At 46.7% G+C, this 27329-nt stretch overlaps 1 protein-coding gene and 1 long non-coding RNA gene across 4 annotated transcripts in view; both read left to right on the top strand.

Moving 5' to 3' along the window:
* Positions 1–13127: 13127 nt before the first annotated feature.
* SPP2 (secreted phosphoprotein 2) lies at positions 13128–23084 on the top strand. Of its 2 annotated transcripts, none has more exons than XM_054070140.1 (7): positions 13128–13287; positions 13389–13513; positions 14826–14948; positions 16517–16627; positions 18263–18317; positions 18911–19006; positions 22773–23084. In XM_054070140.1, exons 1-6 carry the CDS (start codon positions 13239–13241, stop codon positions 18994–18996), a joined length of 549 nt encoding a protein of 182 aa, XP_053926115.1. In that variant the 5' UTR covers positions 13128–13238; the 3' UTR covers positions 18997–19006; positions 22773–23084. The 2 variants fall into 2 exon arrangements, with proteins under 2 accessions (XP_053926115.1, XP_009559577.1); XM_009561282.2 differs by having other exon boundaries at positions 22776–23084.
* A 1520-nt stretch (positions 23085–24604) lies between these two features.
* LOC128852529 (uncharacterized) overlaps positions 24605–27329 on the top strand; it is a 65280-nt gene continuing 62555 nt past the window's right edge. Inside the window, exon 1 of one of the 2 annotated variants that reach the window (XR_008450427.1) lies at positions 24605–27014. This is a non-coding gene — a long non-coding RNA (uncharacterized LOC128852529). The remainder of the gene's footprint in view (positions 27015–27329) is intronic. The other variant, XR_008450428.1, reaches the window with a different exon arrangement.

The following is a 27329-nucleotide window of genomic DNA, read 5'->3' on the forward strand; positions in this document are numbered from 1 at the left end:
GGGCCGGAGCACCGCGCTGCCTGCGAGGGGCTGGAGGCAAAGGCTTCCTGCACTGCTGCCAGCTCCTGACTTGCCACCTCCTTTAGAGGAGGGATGCAGCAGCCAAACCAAAATGTAAATGGTGGTGAATGAGCAGAGGAGAGTCTCTGAGTCTCCCCGAGTCTCTCCCTGCCCCTCAAACCCCTCTTCCACAAGCTCACACATCCTCCCAGCGATGCCCATCTGCCCTTTCCTTGGGATGCCAAGGTGGCTGTGGTCACCCGCTGCTGCTTGGAGCAGCCCAAAGTTCTTGGCGTTCCCCCCAGTCCTTTAAACCAGGCTGAAGAGGGTTCCTCAGACCTCATTTCTGCTCCCTCTTTCTTTCTACCCAGCGCTGAAGATGTAGCTCCTTAGTTTGTCCTGGCATAAAAGTACTCTGAAATCAGAATAATTCCTCAAAATGTTTTGTTTCCTATAACTTCGCTTTTTCTGGGATTTTTACTGGAGAACTCCCTACCAGTTTGTTTCTGTCACTTCTGATAGTTGCTTTGTCCTCCCTGGGCTCCGTCTGCAGTGCCTGGACAATTAGCTCAGGTGGTAGAAAAAGCATTCTGGGTGCCTAAGGGTTTAATCCCTGTCGCTGTCTCCAGTGAAGGGCACAGTCCCTTTTTTAGGATTTCTGCTGTTTTTGCCTGGGAGATGTTTGTCTGAGCTGGTGCCAGCATTTCCTCTAAAGGCAAAAAGAGAGTTTCTCTTAAATTGGAAGAAAATGATCAAATTATTTGGAATTATTATTAAAAACAAAGCAGAACAAGGCCTAATTTGAAATTCTTACATCTCCAGCCTCCATAGTCCTCTAGGTCAGGAGCGGCTCACTCCTGCCTCCCAGTGCCTCTCCCCCAGGCTCGAGGAGGAGTGGTACCCAAGACCACCGGGTGGTGGGTCAGCGACAGCGTCTCTGTGCTGCAGTGTAGAAAGAACAGGAGATTTATCATCACCTGGGAGAGGTCCGTGTGTCTGAGCTGCAGTGCTCGTGACAATAAACATAGATGGTTGAAAGGGGTGCCCGACTCCAGCCGTGGTTTGGCGTGTTATTAACCTGTCCCCTCTCGGTTCTCTCTCCAGAGTAGACGAGCTGGGGTTTCTGGGTGGCTTTCACTGCATTTTGTGTAGGGCTGGGGAGAAGACCTCACGGGTGAGTCTGTCCTTCGTTTGCATAACGGCATTGCAACATTTTCCTTATTGCTCACACTCATCAAGTTTATCTTAAGGTCTAATGAGATTTCCCTTTCCTGCAGCAGTGAGGAGGAAAAGAGGTTTTGCCTTGCACCGTGCAATGCTCAAATATTTGCTCTGGTCTCTGAGAACTGCCCGAGACTGCAGTAAATCTTGGGCAGTCTCAAAGCCTTTCCTCTCATATGCATTACTTCCACTCCCTCGGCCGCTGCTGGGGAAGCCCCTGCTTCTCCGACTTCTTTTTGTTCCCTATCAGCTTTTTCAGGCTCCTCTTCCCTCCCAAATGAGCCCTCTGTCCCCTGCGAGTTGCAACCTGGAGGTGAAGTGAGGGGTGTGTGGCTCCTGTGTGGTGTGTCCGAGAGACAGAGCAGCACGCGTGGAGCGCCCCGCGCTGCGCCCACCCAGCTCTGCGCCCACCCAGCCCGCGTGGGGGAGAGGAGGCTGCAGCCCCCGGAGCCCAGCGCTGTGCTGCGGAGGAGCTCGTTAACCCCTCTCTAGGTACATGCATTTCCCTCTGCTTCCAGCGCTCTCTCCCTCTCCGATGCGTATGTGTGAGCCTGATCTGTACTGGGCTGGGCTGCACTTCTTTTTTTCACTTTTGTTTTTTGTTGTTTATGCTTTAGAGACAAAAGAAATCTGCTTTTGTTTACTGGAAAGTATGCTTTATTTTCCCATCATCGAGCATCTGGTGTTTGTAAAATGCACAATGAATCTTTCCAAGAGAAAATCAGCCAGCCGGAGTATGCCTGGCCCGGAGTTCACGTGTGCCACGATCCTTATCCTATAAAGGTACTAAGACGTCCAAAGGCAGAAAGTGCCGGCCAAACGCTCTGCGAATGCATGAAGAGCTGCAGGTACAATGCTGGAAGCTCACATTTCCCATCAAATGTGTGTTAGTAAAGGCTGTGAGTTACCACAAAGCTAAAGTAGCCTTTCACTGAAAGCCAGAAGGGAGCAGCAGCAGTGGCAGTCCCGGGAACAAGCATCTCCATAATTTTTGTAGGATGCTTGTGTCACTTGGGAGGCAGAAAGAAAGATAAAGCCAAGATGGGTAAGGTGGAGTAGGACAGACTTTGTCGTTGGTTAATTCCCGTTCCATTCTGTTCCAGTGGTGAGGCACCAGCACAGGGTCCCCGAGAAGCGGTGGCTGCCCCATCCCTGGAGGGGTTCAGGGCCAGGTTGGATGGGGCTTTGAGCAGTGGGAGATGTCCGTGCCCGTGGCAGGGTGTGGAACTGGATAATCTTTAAGGTCCCTTCCAACCCAAACTGTTCTATGATTCTATGATTAACAGCTTCATTCCTCCCCCAGAAAGTAGCAGGTGACGTACGATCTGTGCACAGTTCGCTATAGGCTGTCTATAAGCTTTCCAAACATACCAGGGTGCGGTGATGCTTGCAGACGTGGCATTTTCTCTGGTGGAGTCTTTCCACAATCATCTGAAAGCCGCTAAGGGAATTTTGGAAGCTGGTTTCGAGCCACGATTCGCTCAGCCAACTCTGCACTTGCCTTTAATTTCAATAAATTTGGCGACATCCATTTATTTAACATTTTTCAAAGTGGGGTCTGCATTTGCTCAGAGAAAATGAGAGTTGAAGGATGGTAAAATGCCTTCATAAATTGGAAGTTAAATTAAGAAATTGCTTTAAAAGCACTGAGAGCTGTTAGCTCCATGTGGTGGTGTCACTTAAGGCATTGTGAGCTGTGGTACCCACTGGAGGTGTGGAAGACTGAGGAGGTGCGGGAGTGGGGTGGATTGGTTTGCGGGTGTTCCTGGCTGGTTTTGTTTGCAGGTGGTGTGTCATAATAGATTCAGCCCTTGTTTCATTTCCCACAAAACAGTTTTTACCAACAGGTCTTAATTTTAGAAAATTTCAGCGATTGAGCATTTTGCATTGTAAGCATCGAGTGTCCATACGTAAGCAGCTCCTGGAAGTTTTCTGGTATGTTTGATCATATCAATATTATCCCAGGACACTCCCTGCAGTAGAAGGCCTCTTGATGCAATATTTAATTTAATTCAATTTTTTATTAGTATTTTCAAACTAGTAATGGTAGCTGCAGCTCGGTCCCTATTGGGACATACATCAAATTAATTTGTTTAAATTCTTACTTTTTAAAATGTGAGCTGTTTTGCTTTGGTCCCCATTGTCCCGGGATGAGGTTAGGGATTAGATGCTGTGGTACACTAAGCATGTTTTCAGGGGTTACTTGGGCGCCCCTGAGGCACACGCTCTGAAGAGACCGCCACCAATCTAGAGGTGCGTCATCTGCGCCTTCCTGTGAGCCAGCTGCTCTTTCCCTGCCTGTTCCAGCAGCCCGTGGCACAGTATCGCAGTGTCCTGTCCGAATCATTCAAACCAGAACTGTCGCCTGAAGGGCATCTATGAAATATGTAAGTTGAGCATCATTTTTAACTCGGCAGCCTGAGAGAGTGTCTGGCCCCTCTCGCTGGGAGTTGTTCTTGCTGGGTGTTCAGAGAACTTTGGGTTTAGTCCATAAACCTTCAGTTTAGTGATAACCCTAAATATTTCATGCACAGTAGACTATGAATGATGCAGATATGTTAGTGAAACCCATTGCGCCAACACAAACAACTCTAGGAAGCTTTACTGTCCCCATTGCTGGTGCAGGAACCTCGTTCCTCTTCACTCTGTGGATGTGTCTGTGCATCAGCAGAGGCCAAAAGAAAGGAGGGGCAGGTAAATACGAATCTCACAACGCTGTGCTATCCAGAGACAGCAAAAGGACAGTTAAAGGTTAGTTATGCATTTGGAGTTCTGTTACGCTGCAAAGAGCTCTGTGCTCATTGTACTGCTGCGGGTTTGTGTTTGCTTCCCGGCAGAGAGCGTTTAGAATGCCACAGAAACATGGTGAGCATACGTCGTTCCACTCTGAATCAGCACAGAATTCACTGGGCAGCGATCGCTGGACGTCCTTTCAGGTGGCATCCTCTTCATGGTCCAATGGGAATCTGGGCAGCGATGGCTGGACGTCCTTTCAGGTGGCATCCTCTTCATGGTCCAATGGGAATACGGACACCACCACCCTGCCGTTTGGAGGAGGTGACTTAGCTGGTGATGCGTTCACGTCCAAGGTCAGTGAAAATGGTAAATGGCAAACGGGACGTCAGTTGGTGTCCGCTGTGAATTGGGCTCTTCCGATGTTCCTTTTCTCTGGTATGGAAAATGATTCACCCAGCTTTGAAGTACCCGGTCTTGTTAGCGTGGGTCAGATGTTTGAACATAACTGAGGATATTATATTGGCTAATTAAACAAAGGCATCTGGCGCGGATATTATTCTGCAGATAGGTTTCCATGGAAAACAGTTCATATGCCATGAATGTCATTCAAAGATTAGATTACAAATCAGATAGATCTTGTGTTCTTCCAGAAACTCTCTCTCTTTAAAATGAGATCTGGGCTACTGGATGGAGCTGGCTAAATAGCCCTGGCTGCTTGGGGGCCAGTTTGGCCCCTGAGCAGCTGTGTTTCAGACCCACAGACCCACTTCTTCCCTGCAGCATTTGCTGCTCACAAGAAGATATTCTTAACTTTTCTGTCCATGTGACTCCACGTGTGCATCGGTGCATCAGCATTTTCTTTTTCAAGAGTCTCAAGATGCCTTTTGCCCTCTCTGTAGCCACCAGGAAGAAAGGAGGGAGAGCAATGGGCCACCTGGCTTGACGTGGCTCAGGCGTGTACCGTACTCGGGTCCCCCGGGTGGGTACAACCACGGGAGCCTCCAGACCTGTTCTCTCAGTGACTCTCTTCTTTTCCTTCACATTCACTTCACCCTTCTCTGCTCAGGCTTCCCCAGGTCCAAGCAGGGTCGCTGTGGGCAGGAATGTGTGCTGCTGGGATGTGGGAAGTCCAAGGCTGGCGATTCATTTCCGTGCATCTGGCAGCACTGACGTTGGTTTATCCCCACTGAGGAGAAGGGAGAAAGCATTTTTCTCCAAACTACCCCAAATGCTGAAGTCCCCGTGTGTTTCAGCTGTTACTCACGCTCTCTTAAAACAGAAGTAACCCCTGAAAGGATGGGTCTGAGCCTCCCTTTATGTGAGTTGACGTGGTCCCTTGGAGAAGCAAAACCAATTTGTACCAAAAGATTTGAATTAGTTCAGGAATTTAAAAGCTCAGTGGACAACCGGGCTCTGGTGAACAATATTATTATGTTGTCTGAAGCAGTACTGTGCCTTTCACTCTTGTTTAGAACTGCCTCCCCTGTCCACCTTTACATCTGACGAGGAATCATGGGCGGTGGTTGGAATGGTTATGTCTGCAGGAGGTCCCCACGCAACGCTGGAAGTCCTCCTGTGCACCACAGTGCCACAGGATGGAGATGGCATGAGGTTTTTTGGATGTCCACACACATGGCAGGCACACAGGATTTGCTTTTTGGGTGGCTTGTGGGGCTTTTTCAGGCTGCAGTCCGTCAGAAGCTGATCTCCTCCTGGTGCTGCCAAGATCCAGGAGTTAATTCTTATTCCATGAGAAGGCCAGAGCTTGCATCCAGCCAGTTCCCTGGGGTGCAGAGAAAGAAACTCTCTGAGAAATAAACACAGACACAAACAAACACCAGACTTGGCGCACGGCTTCGCAGGCAATGGGAATATCTTTTAGATTCCCGCTGAGGTAATTGGACTGCAAGAAGCTTCGCTGCTCTGCCCTTCGGCTCCCAGGGAGGGTCCGCTTGCCAAAACACTTTGTGGTCCCTTGAGCCACGCCTGGGGGGGACCCTGTGCTTCTGCCTGGCCCATTCCACTCCAGCATTCGCGTGTGCGCTTGCTGCGTTCCTCCTCTAACCTATTCCCAAGGATGTGCGTTGAACCTTCTCCACAGTAAACCCACCCTCTTCTCATGCATTTTATTCCAATTCTTGGTGTTCCTCGTGAGAAAATTTCCCTAAGCCTCCCTTCCATCATCTTACACCTACTGAGGCTGTTCTCTCTGTGGGCTCTTTCCCATAGCCGGGGTGGGATTTGGTCCTGGCGTGCAGGCACTGCTGTGTGAGGTGATGGCTCTCCTGAGCCTTCCTTTGCACCTTTGCATTGCTCTGTGCCTTTTTTGGAACGGAAGACCCAACCCCAGGTCTTACCTGAATGGAACAGTACTCCGGCACTGAATAATACACCAGAGCCTGGATGCTTTCCCTGACAGTGAAGTTATTCCGCATGGTCAACATGCCGGTGTTTGCAGGTTCTCAGAAATCACGGGAATATGGACCCCCTCCACATCTTACAGACCCTGTCTTTCGGAGCTGTTGTGTTTTCCCCCACTTTCCCTTCGATTCCTGCAGCTTTGCAAATTGTAAAATGCTTGCCCAGCTCTCCCCTCGGTCAGGAGGGAGAGGAACTTTGCTCCTTACCCTCAGCTGCAGCATTTCGGCCGGTGAAAACCCAGCGAGGCTCAGCCGTTTGACGTGTTGCTGCAGACGGCATCCTCGGTGTGGGGTGGGCTGATAACACTCCCTAAGAGGGAAGCAGAAATGCGTGGCTTTTACATGGGGCTACATAGCTGCTCAACGTGGGCAGCCAGACTGCGCTTGGATAGCGGGTTTGCTCTTACTTTACTCTCCATCTCACATGCAATGAGAGCTCCAGAGCTGCAGGCAGGGCTCCGAGCAGCAAGCAAGGCCCGAGAGCAGCAGGCAGGGCTCATGGCTCAGTGCTGCAGGAAGGATTCAGAGCTGTGGGGAGGGCTCAGAGCTGCAGAGAGGGCTCCAGAGCCGAAGGCAGAGCTCCAAAGCTGCAGGTACAGCTCAGGACTGCAGGCAGAGCTCAAAGCTGCTGGCAGGGCTCATGGCTTAGAACTGCAGGTAGGGTTGAGACCCCGTCCTTCAAGGTGTTTAAAAGATGGGTAGACGAGGTGCTCAGGGACATGGTTTAGTGGCAGATAGGAATGGTTGGACTCGATGATCCAAGAGGTCTTTTCCAACCTGGTGATTCTATGTTTCTATGATTTTCTCTCTTTAGGCCTTTTTAAGCTGTGGCAACACGCTCTTGCCTGGGAGCTTTTGCTGTGCCTCAGGAAGTGGTGGCTCCATCCTGGTTATTCCTTCCCTTCCATACAGTCTAAGCTGGGGATACGTTTAGGGTCTGGATATCGCAGCACCTGCTCTCTCTAGGCCTGTGCCACCTCTTCTGTGGGGATGGAGATGGTGTCAGAGAGATGGAGAGTGAGGCCCAGGCTCTTCCTTGGCCAGAGCCAGCCCAGGGCTGAGGTGCCTGGGCCGTGCCCCTCGGAGAGTCCCCTGCTCGGCCTGGCGCCGGCTGCCCTTGCTGTGTGCGTGGCCTCGGGAGAGCGGGAGATGGTTTGGCTCCCAAAGGCTTTAAAAATGGTCGGTGTAGCATCAGCCTGGACTCCGAAATCCATGGATGTGAGAGGACCAGTCCTTAGCCGTTGCGTAACTGCAGGAAAGCAGCCACAGTGCTTAGCTGCGTGGCTTTTCTTGGTGGAAACGAAGCGGTGGAAAGCTCTGGGCCTGAAGGCCTCTGGGCTGAGTCGCAGTGTGCGGAGAGAGATGGCAGTGGGGTTTAGGAGAATGGCCTCACCCGGGAGCAGAGGGGATGGGGCGCTGAGCGAGGAGGATGCTGCCCATGGAGAATGAAGTCCTGGAGCTTTACTCCTGCTGTTCCCTGCATGTTTCCTAGGCGTTCCCTGCTGAGAACTCTTTCGCTGCTGCCTACCCCTCCGGCAGCCGCTGCGGCCACCGTCTCAGGCACCCTCTGGAGCTGCAGAGGAGGCTCCTCTCGGGGAGCCCTGGGAGGCTCCTGGCCCATGGCTCAGCTCTGGCCTTGCTGGAGGAACAGCAGAGGGCAGAGCACCCCAATCCTGGTGTTTCTAGGAGTGTTTCTAACAGGCAAAGGGCTGTCCGCATCCTTCGTTTGGATGGTGGTTTTTCACAATATTGTGGCTGTGCACCATCTGTGGAACCGGGACCAGAAGAGGTTTCTTTGATGTATGTCTCCTTATGTTGAGCTTACCCTGTACAGTCCAGTCTCAGACACTGGATTGGGCTGAAAGTCTTGGTGGTCTCCTGTGTACCCTGAGAACTTTGAATCCCCTGCTAAATGCCAGGCTGCTGGTGTCCAGGACATGAGACAAAACAGTGCTGGGAAACAATGTTTGGCTAATTATTGGTTTTACTACTCATGACTGAAGTAATTATTGACAATATGTGCTGGTTTAAAGCTTAAGATCACCACCAGTGAATTTTTACCTAATGTCTAAAACTTTATGTGACTGCTCGGTGACTTTTCAGCAACGCAAACCACTTTCAATAAGTGAAAGTGCATAAGCAATAAGCTTATTTCTTATGCAATAAGCAGCATGAGGCTTACGAGGGACAGGGTGTGACACCCTTGACTTCAGATATCGAGGGGAATGTTTTGCTTGGTTTCAGCCAGGATTTCAGGTTTTACCAAAGCTTGGTTTGGATCATTGCAAGTAACTTTCACTAAGGAATGCAAAAGGATGTAACAGCTGAACTATCTGAGAATGAGCCCTCGGGATGGCGAGAAATCCATGAAGATTAGCAGTACAGTCAGCAAAACTTAGGGGGAAAAAAAAAAGACTAAAAAAAGAGAGCTCTTCAGCTTTTCAGATAACAATCTTTGGGTCTGGACGTAATGTTTGCCTTTCATCAGCTACAAAATTGTGCCAGGGACCCCTTAAGAGTTATTACTGCTGACCTGGCAGGCACAGGAAACATAAATATTTAAAGTTTCAAAGGCTCAAAGTAATGAAGAGAGACCTCTTAGAATCTGCTGCAGCCTGCGATGTTTCAGAACAGTCATCCGGTATGTGTTATTGGGGCTTTGTTTGCTGTAATGTGTGCTTTCTGTTGCCTCACTCTCAAAGTCCACCTGCAGCAAGAGCAGTAGAAACTGTGTTAGGTTTAGTTTGCATCCGTTAGACCAGGATGTACGGTGCACCTCAGAAATACAGTGCAAAAAGGGTTGGGCTCTGCCTCTGCACGCTGACTGAAGTGTTTGCTTTAATCTTTGCAGAATTACTGTTAATACATCATTTTCAGTGTTTTTTGGTCTTGACATAGAACAACTCTGTGAGTGCTCCCAGGGTATCAGCAATCCTTGCTGAGTTCAAAATTGCCAGGGTGTAAACTCCAGGCCTATGAAACGCATCTAGTTTCATCCTTAGTACTGTAGGTGTGGGAAGCTGAAGCGTCACTCTATTTACTTTCCTTTTGACCACCAAATCTGCAACTCTATGCATGGTTGAATAATGCATCCAGCAGGGCGGAAGGTACTATGTTATTAGAGCAGTCAGAGAGGCTGGATAAACAAAGACTTATTCTCCACCCCAGGTAGTCAAGGGCTGGAGAATATTCAGCAGCCCCCAGGCAGTATCTGCACTGGCTGTACCATTGTCTGCTAGTTTCTCAAGGGTCATGCAGACAAGAGCTAAAGGGAATAAAAGCTGAGTCTCTGTTGATGTGTATGAACTATGGATCAGGTCCCAGAACCTCTGTTATCCTGGAGTCTAAAAGCCTTTCTCCAACATCTGTCTGCTAATATCAACACAACAGTGTTCTGCGTGTGTAAGTGAGTTACTTTTTGGAAGCCTTTTGACTTTCCCAATGCCATCCTGTGGGGGCTAGGGGAAAAAAAAACCCAACATGTTTAGTTTTTAGGTTTTTTTTTTTTTTTTTTTTTTTTAGTTTAGTTAGATTTTCTTTTATCCAAAGAGACACCACTAACTTTCATCTATTGCTCTTAGTAGAGTCATTTGGTCTTCAGAAGTGTGGACTTGTCCGCTTCACTGTACCTTCAGGATGAGGAGTTTAGTGTGTGCTTTTGGGGTTCTTTCTGCTCTTAACTGAAGAAATGTCAGGCTGTGAGATGCCTGACCCTCACCACCTCGTATAAGCATTAGACCACCATCTGATTAATCTGTTTTATCAGATAAAGTTGTTCAAGTTGAACCATTCCCTTCTGCGAAGTCATGGTGACTTCAGTGTTTGTTCCCTCTTACAAGATCGGCCTTGGCAAGTCCAGGTAAATCCATTATACTACAAAACCCCTACCCCAAAGGAAAATAGCCCATTTATTCTTGTTGGTTGCACTTGTCCCGTTAGTATTAGGCAGATAGTACCCGTAGAGATGCATAGCCTGGGAGTGGGGACAACGCTGTGCCCTCTTCAGACTTGCATTTCGTCCCATCAGCATATGCCTGAGCCTGTTCCCATCTTGCCTGCCCCTAGTTTCTACCTCTTCTCCAACTCCTGTCTCTGTTTGGATTGTGTGTCCCCAACCCAAACGTGCCTCTGACATGGACAGTGGATGAAAACAATTTTGCTGTAACATGAATCTGCTGGAGTGTATAATGTATCTATGGCGACATAGGAGAAATATTTACCCATTTCATTACAGGCTTAATGAGCCAGGATTCAGAGAGGTGGAAGAGTGAACACCTCCATTCTCTGAATGCCACAAAGCAACGCAGAGCTCTGCAGAGCAACTCTCATGAAATCCCTACCATTCTGTGATTAAACGATTTTATTTTCAAGCCCCACTCAACGTTACTACAATCTCACAGGCAGCATTTCCCAGCAGCTGCTCTAAGAGGAAAAATCTTTAAACGCTGCGGTCCGTAGTTACGATTGAACTGCCTGAACATCGTGGCTCAACAGTTAGGAAGCGGTTTTACCTATTCACGTTCTGGTGGAATATTTACCAGTCCCCGCATACGATAGGCAGACGATTCCTTTTCTAGGGATGAATTTGAAAGCTGAATGTTATCCAAACTACTGCAGCAGGTTGGCGGTGAATAGTGCTGGAAAACAATAAGGACCTTGGGGCTCTGCATGCCAAGTTCTTTCCATTCAAGTGGTTTGAGCAGTCTCATTTCTTGTGTTTCATTACTACAGCAGGAGCACAACTGATTGCAGAGAAAACACTGCAGAAGCAGGTCAAACAGTCTATCGGCAGGTTTCATCTCTGATCTGAGAGAGCATGGTCTTGGCTCTAGTTGCGGAAAAGTTGGGCGTAGAGCAACAGAGACCGCTCTTGACAATCTCCAGCTCAGTTTAAATTCTTCACATTGTGGTAGTCTGGCCTGGCTGCAGCAGGGGGGATTATTCCCGGCTTTCTCATGGCATAGACAGCAGATAAGGCGAGCTGGGAAGCAGGAAGGGCAGACCTCGCTGCAGAGGAGCGCGTCCAAGAGCCAGGAGAGAATGTCTTCAGCTGCAGTGAACAAGGAGAATGGATGTACAGAAGAGGCTCTGGCTTTTGACAGGGCAAAGTTTCAATCAGCATTCTTTTTATCACGTTCCCAGTGCTGAAATCCAAGTTGGCTTGCAAAAAAAAATGCCCACCCCTTTTGAGAATATGTGATAACAACCCAGCAAGGTTTTTGTTTGGCGCTGTGTCTGCTTGTCCCGCTCGGGCACAGCTTGTTCCTGGCACAGTCTCTATCAACTGGCACACAAGCTCCTGGCGTGGGCCATGGCTTAACAGGTTCCGTATCTAGGATCTCGCAGCAACCATGGGGAGTGAAGCCAGTAGCCATCAAGACTCATACTTGGGCAGTTGTTTCTGTTGTGTCTTGGACATGCAATGCCTTTGAGTCTTTGCCTTAGAGTAGTTGCAGTGTGAGTGATACTTACCGGACTCCATCTGTCACCTGAGGAGTTGGGTTCCCGTGGAGTGCAACCTTGTGATTGGCTGCCATCCTGCAATCTGACAACCTAACACTCAGAAGCAACTTTACCCTCTCCTTTATGAAATCCAGGCTCTGGTACTTCACATGCTCCCATGTCTTTCCTTGAGCGTTTGTCATTTAGGAAGTTCTGGACATGACTCTATGCCACATAATTCAGGTGGAATTGTGTTATGAAGGTTAGTGGAGGAATTTCACACACAGGATCCTCAAAATGAACGTGGTTAGACACACCTCTACTGTGTGAACAGTCAGCAATGGGTGGACTTGTTTGAAGGCAGCAGTTTCCCACTGAATGCCCATGGACAGCCTTTAGGGACTTAAAACCCAGGGCCATCTCTGAATCTTGCCAAAACTGTTTCAGTAGCTCTGTTGTGGTGTAGTTGCGGTGCAGCGAGGAGATACATTACCTGTATATGGAAAGCAAGTCCAAGAGGTGCCCAGTGCTGTGTCCTGGAGAGGGTATAGAGAGCACCGTGCCCAGTTGCAGTCTTGCTCCAGATCACTGAGTGCTGAGGTGTTGTGTCTAGCTCATCCCTGTAATTTCTGATGGTGTTTTCAGTATTAAAGTCAGGTCATAACTTTTAAAAGAGCCCGTTCATTTCTGTGCTGAAAATGAAGCCTCAGCACCAGGCGGATCTGACAGGGGAAGCGAAGTGTCCAGAACCACTCACTTGGTAGCTGGACTCGGACTTGGCAAGAGTCGAAGCAATGTGGGAGCTCTTCCTGCACGTACCAAGTAGCAGAGGTTCCAGGAGCTAACAGACCTGGGGTTGTTCCAAGGGTCTGCCCTGTCTCTTCTAGCTGGGAGGCCACTTCTGGATGCTTTGACCTAAAGGGTGGTGGTATCAGACAGGTCCATGTGAGTGGACTCCCCTTCTGTGCTGGGCAATTTTCACGTCTTTGGGCAACACCAGCTTATAAATTCTTCCAGTTGCTGCCGAGGGATGAAGGTGCTGGGTCTGGTGCTCAGCAAAGGGTTGACTTACCGGGTTTAAATGGATAACTAATGGCTAAAAGTGAACAAGGTAAGTAGATTCTGCTTTTGTCCATGGAGGCATCGGGAATTTGGTACTTCCTTTTAGTCACAGTTCTAGGGAAAAAAAAAGCACTGCAGTCTATCTCTTATCAGACAACTGCTGCTAAATAGAGAAAAGCTGACAGCAAATATTTACTCTCAGATCAATTCTGTTTAAATTGCGGTGTTTGTAGCAGAGCTTGGGTACGGGAAGGTCAGGGATAGGATCAAGGCTACATTTATATAAAGACAGAGGAAAATGCGTTAGAAACAGTTTCTTAGAAAGGGAAAAGACCAGAGGATTTTGAACGTCACACTATGAGGATCTTAATTTTTGTCCTCACGCTGAGTGTTTTCTCATGTTCAGGTAAGTTGCTCGGAATGGAACCATGTCTTCTTTCTTGTGATTTTGGGAGGAAAAATACTGGACCACGCTGAACTTCTTACAGAGCTGTGCATCTGTTTCAGGGTTTCCGGTGTATGACTATGAACTCCCCATCACAGAGGAGGCTCTCAATGCTTCCCTTGCGAGGATCAATTCGCGGTCATGGGGAACAAACCTGTATGGTGTTGTCAGGAGCCATGTCACAAGAGTAAGTGTGCAGACGATGAAGATCCTTTACCTGAAATATGCTTTGCTGTGGTGAAAACTTCTTTTGCACCCAACCCTGGAAGCTCAGATTTAATTGGAGTTTTCTGATTTTGCTGAGAAGAGGGTGGATTTGGGCATTATCTAAGCTATGGCTTTAGGAACCTAAATATTCTTTGTATGCTGGTTTGTCATTGAAAATAGGAATTTCAATTTTCCACCCTTAGAATATAAATCTTTTTGGGTTGTCCTGTAAGGCTTTTTTTTTTCAAAACTATTGTTTTTAAATACATCCAGCTACCTCCTTTGCTCAGGCTATAAAGTAACTTGGTTCATCTGAAAGGCTCACTACAAATACATCCAGGATTCTTTCTCCAATCTCTTGTTTCTATTATCTATCTCTATACAGCAGTTCTGGTTGAAATCTACTCGTGTCTAAATGCAAGGAGGAATCCCTGATCTGCTTTAATTTGTGTTTGTTAAGAGTTATATAGGATATTCAGAGCTAAGGAGTTAAAGCTTCTCGAGTTAAAGTCAGCATGTCCACGTTCCTGAACATCCTCAGAAACATTATTTCTATAGGTGGCTTGTATCAAGTCTTTTGCCAGAACAAATGACAAGATGACTTTTGGATTTATCTAGTTCTGGGGGGGGGAAGTGCTTGAAAGCAGTGGGGGTTTTGTTTGAGGTTTTTTTGTTGTTGTTTGGGTTTGGTTTTGGGTCACCCATCTTGAGATAAAATGTTGATTAGACTGTGATAAGTTGAAAAGAAAATCCCAAAGTGTCAACAAAGGCAGCCAAACTGCCTGATGCTTGCAGTGTTGCACGCACGCTGCCCGTTGAAGCACCTGAGCTGACAAGGAGCGACTCTGTAAACTGTATTAATTCAATTGCTTGCGGTCGTGTGATTTATTTTCCAAGTCATGTATTTGCAATAGACTTCCCAGCGTAGATATCCAAAGCAGAGCTGGTTACTAAAGAAGAGGGGGTATCGTACTGTGCTTATCTGCCTTTGGCAGATATAGTTCCCGCAGCCAACTCTGAGGAGTAGAAGGGTCCTGCAACAGCTGTGGGGTTTCAAGTGAACCCTCCCTGAAAAGCTGTTCTATGTTGCTGCTACCTTAGAGAGTAACTCCTGAGCACAATAAAATACCCTTTGTCACACACAGTATTCGTCTCTAAATTGGGCACTGACCCATAATGCCCTTCTGTCTTGCTCCTGCTTGACGAAGCAGCATGGTGGCCATGTAGCGTGCGTAGAAGAACGACAGGCACTAGTTATATGTTTTGTTGACCTTCCTTTTTCTTTTTTTTAGGTTGACACTTGGAACAGTGACACTTACAGACTAGAGCTGCAGCTCAGCATTCGTGAAACCGTGTGCCCGAAAGCTTCAGGGAGAGACCCGTTCACATGTGACTTCAAAATAGGGCCTTTCGTGGTAAGTGCGTTGGGTGTGAAGGTGACCCCCTAGCTCCGCGCAGGACGTTCTCAGGACACGTTGAAACATTGCTGGTGTTGAAGAACACCTGGCAACAAAGCCAAACAAATACCACCTGCAGCATGGAGTGAGTGTTAGGTGGGAAAGGTCAGTGCTGGGAAATTCCTCTGCCTGGTCGGTGGGGAATACAGGAGCAGCTCTGAGCTGAAAAGAGAATACACGTCTTGGAGCAGCTTGTAGTGAAAGTGTGTGCTTTGAGACCAAAGCCTTGAAGTGTGATACAGCTTATTTTTTAAGATAAAAGGGTAGAAATACTGCTGTTTGACCTGCTTTTGTCTATCAAGCATCTAGGCACCGTATTATGGCTCATCTTCCTGTGTAGTGTAGTCCCACCCTGCCCTGACAGTGGTAATCTTTTTTAGATTTTCAATTCTTTTCAGCCTGAAACAAACACAGATGAGGCTCTTGCTATACCTCGTGCTCTGCTCTGATTCTTAGATGACCAGCTTTGATGCAAACACGTTGTCTTTGAATCTAGACTTCTCTGCACACAGTCATTTTAGCCCATACGTGGCTCCCACTGCAAGCTTCTCAGCGAGTGTCTCCTAACTGCTTGTGTAAATCTTAGAAAGCACGCGGAGCAGCTCTGGAGTCCCTCAATGCGATGATACTACACTGCGTGTCAGGCTTCCGCAGAGGTTATCTCTGCTTCTTCTCGCTGCTCCAAGCTGAGCTTTTCTCACTTCTTTTTCCTCTGTGAATGCCTGCCAAACTTACCTGTCCCTCCTGGGGATAAACTTTAGGGAAGAAGAGGGATTCTGGGGAAGCATAAAATGGATGGTGCAAAGTTTTCCTCAGCTTATGAGTTATGGTACTACCTAGGGAGGTATTTTAGCCCATGCAGAGGGAGATGAACATCTCTTCGAGTATTGCTACTCTTGGTTAAGCAGCTTGTGTGTGTGTGTGTAGATGGGACAACATGGAGTTGATAGTTGTTGCTCGGTTTTCTTGAAAGACGCAAAGGTTGGCTGCTGCAAAGTTGTCACTGTATCCTAAATAGACACCATTGCTCTTCTTTTCTTCTTGGGGCAATAGACTATGAAAGACAGTGTGGGGATCTCTGTTGCAAAACCTGGTTCAGGTTTTTGCTGGGACTTCTGTCAAATCATAGAGACAAATTCCTTAAAGGCAGTTTAACTTCTACAGCTGGAGCTGCCATCAGCATAGCCCTTCACAGCTCTTTTGTTTGGAACTGATGATGCCAGAGCCATGAAAAGGATTTGGACATTTTCTTCTGCCTTTAGCAGACTCAAGACTTCATACAGCTAATACGCAACAACTTGCATATTAGCAAGTAGAGCGATAGCTTGTTTGTAGTCATAGACTGCTAGAATATTTTGGTGTGCCACAGTCTACTCCAATAGTTTGTTAGGTGTGTAGTCTTGCTTTTCTTCCTTTTGGAATTTGATTTTAAATCCCTGTACAGCTTCCTTCCGCCGGTGAAACTCCCGTGAGAGGACTTCCACAGTAGATCACTCTGAGATTTGCTCTGTTTTGATGTCTTACAGCAAACTGCTTTCTGCAGAAGTGTTGTGGAAGTCTCTGGTGAGCTGATCTCAAACATTATTGTGCAGTGCCATCGTGGTGCATCCAGCTCCGAATCGATCAGCAGCGAGGAGGTAAGGAAGGGGAAAACTGATTTTTGCTGCCTAAGGGAGAGAAAATTCTGCTTATCCTCTTTTAAGGAGAAGTCAGGTGTATACGTGTGAACAGCAATTCCTGTTGCTGTGTGAAGTTTTGGTCAGAAAAAGCAAACGCGGATTAAAATCCATCTGCCTCCTGTAAAGCTTCACCTTCCATCAGCTGAGAAGTTTGACCTTGTTTGATGGATGCCTGCGGAGAGCGTGAATCTCTGCGGCAGTCTGGCACATCCACCAGCTCCGACGCTCTTTCTTCATTGCCATATCGAGCGTGTGCCTGGAGAACAGCGCCTGGCACATCTTACAGACAGAAACAAATTGCAATGGCTCCGGCCCTGCTGCCAAACCCAGCTCTTAGCTGAGCACGTAATCGCAGTAGAGCTCTGTAATCACACATGCTCTGCTGAGATTTGTCTCCCCTTTTTGAGCCATTATTCAGCTTGTGAGGTGTGACTAAATGCTGACTCGACCTTTGAATTCCTGCTGTTTTCCAGTCATGCCAGTGTCCGCTTTTTCCATGAACCTGTTTGTCTGCACTTACAACACAGATATCCGGTGGGTGTTGTGCTTGAGGTTTATACGCAGGGAGCAAAGCTGGTTTCACACGAAAGGTGCCGGAGGACGTGGACAGCTTTTATTTTTGGAAAGTGCAAAGGACTAAACTAATAAATTGAAGCAAATAGGATTCTGGATCACCTTCTCTTGGTTTGAATTGCCAAATTAGCTTGTAATTTCTGTTTTGTTGTTCAGAATCTCTATTCAGAGCTAGTTAGTGAATGCACCCCAGGAAGTCATGATTTGCAGAGCGGAAAGAGGGCATGTGAAGTACTGAAATATGTAACACAATCTTAGATGTTCAATCTGTCTTTGTGGGTTAAGTGTAACTCTTGTTTGATAAGGCACTCAGTGTAAACACTTGCTTTTACAAGCAGACATCTTCCTGCAAGTCTTCTTTAACCATTATTTAAAATTCAGTACTGCTGCCAATGTTCCTGCTAGGAAATATATTTCCTGCAGTGTTTATGAGGAATAAAAGCTAAGGGAATTATTGCACATGGAAAAGAAAGTGTTCCTGCAGAGGGCTGCAGCAAGTGCACCATAGCTCTTGCTCTAGGGCTGTGAATCAAGGGGTCTTGGCTTGGCTGGGATGGTTGGTGTGGCTGTGGTGGATGGTGATGTTGTGGCTCCTGTGGTGGCATTTGGACTGGAGAAGGAATTGTGATTGGCTGAGGATGGGATCATATTACTTGGATAGAGATAAAGAAGAGCTTTTAAATGAGTGATTAGGGATAAATGAGTCAAAGCGATGCCTTTGTGTGACTGCAACAGACTAACTCTGCTCTCCAGGCTCTGCTCTCCTGCCAGTATCTGCACTACAGGAAGGTTGGGTAAGGTATTAAGAAAGGTGTTGACCTGAGAGCCCAAGTACAACTGCAGACTTCCTTAGCAACGCCACTGCTTTGCAGTGGTATCAGCAGTATTTTCAGATTTCGTTCTCAGAGAAATTAATAAATTTGGAATTACTTCACAGTGATCATGTAGTGCCTGAGGAAGTGAAGGAGAGGTGGACTTCTTGACTGGTGAGCTTTCTAAAGAAATGTCTTTGATTTACAGATGATGCACATGCCAGTAATGTACCCCAGCAGGCGAGGCAACAGTCGCAGAGAAGGTAAGGCATTTCTGCCATGCTAGGCTCTCCTGGCACACGTTGGTTTGTATTTTGGATCATCTCTTTTGGGCCATCTGAAGGTCATCTGTCTGGGGGAGAATAAAATATGGAAGATCAGCAGTTTGCTCAGGTCCTGCCCAACCCCTTTTTCCCTGTGCATAGGAGTGTCTCATTAAGAAAGCAATGAGGGCATCTCTTAGACTGTAAAGTCAGGCACTGTTGAGATTCATACACTGTGTGTATGCATTTTCTGGATTGCCCGATTTGTTCTCTCATCGTCAGTACTTCAGAGAATTGTGGAATGCCCTGAGCTGGATGGCACCCACAAGGTTCATAGAATCCGACTCCTGACCCCTGGGGTCATAGAATGACCCCAAAACTCACATCGTGTGTCTGAGGAGGTTGACCAAATGTTTCTTGAATACCTCAGTGCCATGACTGCTTCCCTGGGGAGCTGTTCCAGTCCTCCGCCACCCTCTGAGTGATGACCAGCATGATCCTTGAGGTTGTCCTCAGGTTGCACAGAATGCTCAATGAACACCTGTTTGAAAGCTTGTAACACTCATGTGTCTCCATGTTCTTTTCTATTTTAGAAGATACACTTGCTCCTGAAGCCTTCCCTTCAAGGGGAAGCGGTGGCAGCCGTGGAGGCTATTTCAACTCTGACAAGATTGAATAACATGGTTTGGGTGAGTAAAATTTAAAGTGTTTTTATGCAGCCTAGGTCTGCAGGTTGTGTGGCAGAGTGAGAACGTGACTGTTCAGCATAGAGGATCTCTTTGGGAAGGCACTTCTTGGCTGCAAACATGTGAAAAGCCATTTGAGTGGGCATTTGTAAGACTTGCTTAGGAGGAAATTCAGTGACACAGAGTACAAACAGCACTACCAGCACCTGGGTGAAGAACCTTTTCCTAGTATCCAACATAAACCTCCCCTTGCACATCTTCTGTGCCATTCCCTTGAGTCCTGTCACCAGAGAGAAGAAATCAGTGACTCCTCTTCCTTCCCCTGCGAGGAAGCAGTAGACTGCGATGAGGTCTTCCCTCAGACTGCTGTTCTCCAGGCTGAACAGACCAAGTGACTTTAGCTGCTCCTCATACAGCTTCCGCTCTAGACCCTTCACCAACTTCTTGGCTCTCCACTGGATGCTCTCTAGTGGCTCTATATCCTTTTTATACTTTTATATATATATAGTTTGGGGTTTTGCAGACCCCAAACTGCACACAGTACTCAACGTGGGAATTATTTCAAAGGAATCTTGTGCCTAACTCTATGCAAGAAGCTTGGCTAAAGGATCTCATTGGTGCTTCCTAACTCTTTATTTATTAGTATGCCCTAAATATTCAAGAGGAAAAAAATGGTGCAATTTTTATATAAAGAAGAACGTTTCCAGCTCTGCAGTCTTCAGACCCACCAGCCTGCTGATGCCTGCAGGAGTTAGCAAACTGCATATGAAAGGATCGCATCAATGATTAATGAGCTTACTTCAGCGACAAGTACTAATCAGATTTTCTGGATTTATTTCCTAGCGTACCTCTGGAACTGGGGAGATCGTAAAATTCACATGTCACACTGTGAGCCAATATTTACAAGTAACTGAGGCAGATGAGTGAGTGACAGCAGGAGAGCCAGCTGCTGTACAGCAGCTGATCGCTGGTTAACAACCTAAGCCTGCAGGCTTAAGGTCATCAGTTATCGTGGCCTGCAAGGTGCGTGCAGAGCTTGTTGGAGCTGAGTCACTTGTCACAGTGTCAGCAAAGGGCGTGTTAGCGATGCAGGCGATCTCCTCTGAAACCCCATAGGGAGGAGGGACTCCTGCTCCGAAAGGATGCTATGCAGAACACACAACATGAAAGGCTTTTTGAGTGTGCCATAGGTATGTGGAATTGTGGGTTCCTTTAAACTGGAATCTGCCTAATGGTGTTTGTGGCTCTGAATTGCAAAGAGGAGCCTAAAAAATCACTCAAACTCACCTTGAATCCCTGAAAGCAAAAGAAAAGGACCCCATTGCTTTATTCTTTCAAAATCAACTGCCTAAGGCAGTATTTTTGTGCAAGTTGGAGTCCGACCTATGACTTATGTCTGGAGTCTCACCAGCTTAATTTCCTTGATCAGGAAAATTAAGAAGAAAGCTTTTGCCTTTGCTTGCAATAAACCTGCAGATTGTGAATGATGATTTTCTCTTACTGTCATCAATCACACAAGAGAAGTGTTTTTTAACGGACAATCAAATTCTTTCTGCATCAAGCCAAGGGGCTGTGATTTCCTCCTTGAGTTTTCTACATTTTTCTTAGAATGACTCCGGTGTGTTTGCCAGAGTGGCGCAGTTTGCCAGTGGCACAGCTCACTGCAGGCAGGAATGTAGGGACGGCAGTTGTTACAAGCTGATTAGCAGCCTTGCAGAAGCAGAAGTGAACAGATTGACTTCCTTGGATGGTAGGGTTTTTTTTTTTTCCAGTGGAAATAAAACTGGCAACACCAGGCTGCTTCTCATACCCAAGAAATCCAGGATCCAATCTTCAGAGTGAAATGGATGCTTGTTTGTTTGTCTTCTATAAAAATAATGATGGAGCAGGGTGCATAACTCTTCTGAGGCCCTGTAAAGAAGAGATTTTAATCCCCAGTGTCTTTATCAAGTAGCTGCTTGATTTTGGTTGCAGTTCTGTATTCTCAAAGCTTCATATAATCTGTCTCTGTCCTCTCTATTCACCCACCCCTCTTTCTCTAGTTCTCAGAAAGCAGCTTATTGCTTTCTGAGGGAAACAAGTGACACATCAGAGGGAAGGAAAATCCCTGCCGAATGGGATCTGTTGCATAGTGCATGAGCTCTGTATCGGATCAGCTTTGAGAGTGAGAGCTAGAGCAATTTATCACTTAAGCAACGTGGAGGAAATGACAGGCTGCACTTACATCCCTCCTGTGATAGCTGAGTTCTAGGTGTCACCTGGCATCTGTCATACTCTGCAGCAGAGAAGACAGCGTGCTTTCATCTGTTCAAAGGTGAAGGACTGAAATTGAAACAGACCCAGGCAGGACCTTTTCTGACGCTCAGGTCAGATCCTGGTGCAGGGATGAAGCAGAGGCGTTACAGCAGAGAGAGGATCGCTGTGACAATCTCTTGCTGATATTCTGAACAGCAGCAATTTTTGCCTTGCCCTTTGTCCACCTCTTCTCAACCTGATTTGAAGGATTAGACCTGCTATTGCACTGGGGATTGTTCCTGCTTCTGGAGGATGCAGAGCTTGAATGATTCCTTAGACTTCACAATGTCTTTAAGGCCTGATTGCAAGCCCCTTAATTTAATTACTGGAGAAAAATAACAGGACTTCACTGGAGGAATAGGAAGGTCTCTCAGCTGCCTTCCAGCCTACTGTTCTATGTTGCCTTTTGCAGGCACTAGAAATGAGCTTATCAAAGAATCATGCAGGTTGGAAGGGACTGCTGGAAGCCCAACAGCTGCTCAAAGCACAGCCAAGTTCATGAGGCTGCATAGATGAGGTTTGAATATCCTGGGATATAGATCCCTCATCATCTCTGGGCTTCAGGTTCGGTGTTAGAGCACTCCTAGGGGAAGATATTTCCTTACACTGAGCTGGAATTTCCCATGTTCCCACTTGCTCCTGTTTCTTTTCTTGTCAGTTGGTCCCCAGTGATGAGTCTAGCAGCTGGTCCTGTTTCTTTGGCCTGCGTCCCCTGTCTCCAAGGCTGGGTAGAACCCAGGCGCTCCTGGACAAGCTGCTCTCAGAGGGATGTTACCTCTATCACTACCACATGTGTGGACACTCCTTTCTGGCACAAATCTGTCCCTAAAATTTCACTAACAAAATCATCTTACAGAAAAAATGTTAGGTTGCCTTGGTGACAAACTTGCTGAGGATACAGTGTGGGTTACAGACTGCCGTAGAAGCAAATCACGTGTTCTTTTAGAAAAACAAATCTCAAATTTCTTGTGCAGATTGTAGCTCTTAATTCACATACATTTCTCAGAAGACCATACACCAGTTTATAGCCTCAACCATCTCTGCTTTTGAGACTTCACAATATGTGTTGATTTGTGTCCCTCCTGTTACTTGTTTCATGGTTGTTGATTTTTCTAGCAGTCTGGTGCTGGATTTATAATTTTTTTTCCCACTCATTAGCAATTGACATTTCTGCACATGTGAAGTGTTTCACATATGCAGGTTTCTTTTTACAGATTCTGCACGGCATGATTCTGACACTAAACATATTATTAAGCAACTCCGTGGAGATGAATACATGCTTTTTGATGAGGTGCTTAGGGATATGATTTAGTAGTGGACAGGTACAGTTGTACCTGATGATCTCAAAGGTCTTTTCCAACCTAACGATTCTACAATTCTATGATTTATGAGGCCATAGGTGTTCATTTACTTCTGCAAAGCATGAGACAAATTTTGAACTGTGACATTTCTCCCTTTTTTTTTTTCTTTGAAGTAGACTGGAGAATGAGAAGAATCAGGATTCCAAGATCCAGCATGTGAAGGAGGAACCTGATGCCATTTCCTTTTCTTTGTCATGAAAACCTATTCTGTAACCAAGTGAGAGCCTTTCCGGAAACTTTCTACTCTAACATCAAACGGTCATCCAGCGGTCTCATGAGATGGTAACCCATGTCCTTGTCAGTCGACAGCCGCCTTCTGATACGTTGGAGTTCACTGGGAGGACAGTCCCAAACACTTAGGGGTAACTGTGTCCAGTATGTGTTGCACCATCTCATAATGATGCTATTAAAGGGCCATTATTCCATCTGTTTGTTCTGCAGTTGCTCTGTGGCTGCTTGTAATTTTCTGGAACGCTTGTAGCTAATTATCGATTCATTCGAAGTAATAAAGGTACTTAATTGCTTTTTCTCTGGGGTGCAGCAGCTGTGGGCAAGATGTCTTGCTACAAATGCGAAGGTGTGATTGCTTTGCCAGCAATCTGGCTTTAACGAGTACTTGGCCACTAAAGTGGGGGCCTGAGGGAAGCTCATGATGGTGATGTCAGGTACTATGGCTTTTGAAATAAGACCAGGTCAGAACAGGTCTTCGATGTATTCCACTGGTGGGAAACAGGTCTTTTCGGTCTTGTCCCGTTCTCTTCCCTCCATGCAACAGAGTCCTCGCTGCAGCTCTTTGGGAAGGGAAAGGTTACTGTGCGGTTTGGGGTGGGGGTTTTTGCTTATTTTTTTAAGGCTTTACCACCAGGTTTGCTCTTTGGTTATGGTTAAGACGTAGGCTGGAACCACGGTTCTGCTTCCATGTGCACCTACTTCACCCAGTGCAGATGTGACCACACTGCACATAAACAAGTCATTTGTAAATAGGCAACAGAAGTGGTTCCTACAGAAGCAGTCATCTTAGATCATCTTCTGTATGTAGTGAAGGAACTAGAGAGGTGTTTTGTAGGTAGGTGGTATAACAGCAAAGGCTCATCCGTGTGCTTGGGTGGACACATTTGTGCTTGGATCAGCAGGGTTATAAGGACGGAGCAGCCCCATGTTGCGGGGAGTCTCTCCTGGCTGAGCTGTAAACCATGCACACCGGAGGCTCTTGTTGCAGCTGACCACTTTGGGTAATTTTATTCCCTGAATGTGTTATTTGATGCCCAGATGCAATGAAATAGTTATTCTCTTGTTGCAGCCGACCACTTTAGGTGATTTTATTCCCAGAATGTGTTACTTGATGCCAAGATCACAATGAAATAGCGATCCTCTCGCTAAGGGAAGTTTCCTCCTGCTTACTCAGTGAAGCAATGTCTCACCACTGCTCTTGGCTGCGATGGAAAGAAACCAGGTGAGGAGTTTGCAGTCCTTGGACTGAACATGGTTTTTATCCTGGATTTATCTATTTTTTAACTTCCCTGTTTACAGTATGGGAAAGAAGACGCCTCTGGGAAAGGTGCCTGTTGCCTGAACACTGAACATCTGGATAGATGCTTTCTGTCATGCTCGTGGTGGCTTTGTGCCAAACTGCATTCACCTGGACAGGTGAATTGTCTGAGACAGAAACAGTCAAATTAGTTAGATATCTGGTGGAATACGACAGTGCCATTTAGTGCCGAAGAAACCTCAAAACACACAAACACAATAGAGCTGTCTGCTTTAGGAAAAAGTATCAGCTGAGTTTTAAGATCTGTCTCCCCATACGCACACCTGGTGTTCAAGGCCAGGTTGGGTGGGGCTTTGAGTAATTTGATCCAGTGGAAAGTATCCCTGCCCATTGCAGGGGGGTTGGAATTGGATGATCTCGAAGGTTCCTTCTGACCGAAGCCATTCTATGATTCTCTGATTTCCATCCCTGTTCACTCTTACCACACAGCACACTCACCTGGTTTGCAGTTTCGCCACTGCACTCCCTCGTGTTCAGCTGTCTTCCTCCGTAAGTGGTGGTTGTGGGAGTTGGAGAACTAATGGTTGGCTCTTTATCAGTTATACGACTGTCTCTCCTTTCCAAATCAACTGATTTTTCTCTCTAAGGCAAGTCTCCCGTCCAGTTTCACTCTCTAATTTTCCCTACTTACTGCAGCAAAGTAATGTGATTTGTAGAAATTTCCATCTCATAAGTGTGTCATGTAGTCAGAGGAGCTCTTGATGATTACTCGTAGCAGCAGCTGAGAGCAGAAGGGAGTGGAGGGTACTGATAAGGTGTAGACTAGAGGTCCAGAAGAGGAAAAGGTTGTTTTCCTTTCTCACGGTGGTTTTGCTTTGCCTGTGTGAACAGGACTGAGAAAATCACCTCTTCCTTCATTGCGAATGCACAGCTCTTGGGAGCCAGCATACTTGCATAATCTGTTTCTCTGCTGCAGTCGAGTCATTTTTCTGAGCTGCAACTTCCTAATAGAGTGACTTCACATCTTTGTGCTGATCTTGGTGAAACTATTTTAAAAACTGGCAGGAAGAAACAGCTTAGCTGCTTTCTGAAACTCCTAAGCTCAACAGATTGTGGCCTCTCGTGTAGGTCTTCCTGTCCTAGAGAAAGGCATGGGTGAACAGAAGAGCTTCCTGGTGTTCCTCCAAAACCTGACTTTGCCTCCTGAGGTGGATTAAACACATGAGCCAGCTTCGGGTGTGCTTGGACTGTTTCTTTTTGCTGGTTAGGAGTAGTGGCAGGCCTCTGCGTTGATGGAAGAAGAGTTCACGTTTGCTACAAAATCCTTATATCGTGGCTCCATATGTCTAGGAAAAGAGACGGAAGAGACTACTGAGTCTGATAGTGGGTCTGTCAAGACTTGGAGCAGAAAGCTTATCTTTGAGCTACGGGCTGGCTAGCTGATGCTGGAATGGTGAACAGAGCCTATCTGTTGTGGTTTGGGAGATAACCATCTGTAAGCAAACAAGAACGGAGCACCGCTTTCTTTCAGGAAGCTACTTCCAGCATCATTGCTTTTATCTGCCCTCTTTATCTTACCTTCTTCTGAAGGTAAGGATCTGTCCCTACAGTGATTTCAGTGGTAAGGATCTGTCCCTACAGTGATTTCCATTAGTTATGGGATACACTGCCAGTACATTGTCACTGACAATGTGTGGACATTTAGGTTATGATACATTCACAGTTGTCGTCTGAGCTAAAAAAAATCCTACTACCTTTTAAGAATGAAAACAAGGGGGGTGTTTCTGACTCCCATATGTGATCTTTGTATAGAAAAGGCCTTCTGATCTCTTAGGATTGCTGACGTGGCTTTCCTGCAAGCAAAACCTTCTCCGAAGGCATGACTTTGCAGTTACATTCCGCAGGAACGAGGGAAGGAGAGTTTGCCTGTAAGCAGTCACCCTTGCAGCACATGCATGGGCTGTTACATTCGCTTTTGCTAGAACAAATGAAAGGCCAACCCCTTCTAGTGCAGATGGGACATCTCTATGCTAATCATGTGTGCACTTCTCTAAAAAAAAAAATTAAAGCAAAGAAAACGCTATTTTCCCCTCAGCAAAATAGATTACAGGTATCTTAAACTCCTTGCTGCATGAATACAGATACCTTCACACCTAGAAGCTGATGGAGCATCTGCTGTGCAGATGTTTTCTGGCACTAGGGAGTAATATTTTCTTCTTACGCATTACTCAAGTCTTTTGTGGTCTCCAATTGCTGACTCAAGCACTTGTTTCTCCAGCGTTCCAATAATAGTTGCTATGGATGTGTCCTTCCAATTCCCACGTCTGAGAGTATGGTCTGAAATACCACAACCACGTCCAAGAGCAAATCTCTCCTCACTGTGGCTGAAGTCTGAAATGCTGGCATGGTCCTGGTCTTATTCGTATTCAGCCACATCCTCACATTTGTGGACTCTCAGCCTACAAGCTCAGTGGTAAATTCCAGAGGATCCAAGCTCAGATGGCCCCCTTTGAGCTCTGAAAGGCTGCTGTAAGGTGGAGCCTTCTCTTTTCCAGGCTGAACAACCTCAACTCTCTCTGTGTCATTATCAGGCCCCTTTTTTCTGTCCTTCATCAAGGAATATATTGACTTTTCCATTTGCATGCTGTGTTCTCCATGGACACCCTCTCCGAGCTGTTCCTTACAGTAGCTTTGCTAAGTGATAACCGGGGGTGTTACAGTGGAGTTCATGAGGTAACGTCACAAGTTTCTTCTGTGTTGTAAAAGGGACCTCAACATTCAACGCAGAATGCATGGCATAGAAAGGAGGAATGCTGCAAAGAGCAAGATGCAGAGCAAAGTACACGGAGGAAAAGGCAGGCGGTATGTAAGTGGACCACTATTTGCGTTCAAGTTGGAGTTTGCTTGGAGAGTGAAGGCTTCTACAGCAGCAGGGACAGGGAGGGACCTTTCCCCACACCACTTAAGGATGCTACTTACAGAGGAAGGAATGTGCAGAGTAGAAATTCCCTTTTAGTAGACTTTGAGGTTGTTCAGAAACTCTGAGGCAGCGAAAAAGGGAACTACGTCTCAGGGGGGACAGCAAAGCCATGAGGTTTCAAACAGGGGGTTGCAGTGTACAGGCACTTTGTGGCAGTTTATTTGTGATTTGCCTACCGTAAGGTTAAAACATGTAGTCACC

The sequence above is a fragment of the Cuculus canorus genome, chromosome 6, assembly GCF_017976375.1.
Source record: "Cuculus canorus isolate bCucCan1 chromosome 6, bCucCan1.pri, whole genome shotgun sequence".
Classification (NCBI taxonomy): Eukaryota; Metazoa; Chordata; class Aves; order Cuculiformes; family Cuculidae; genus Cuculus; species Cuculus canorus.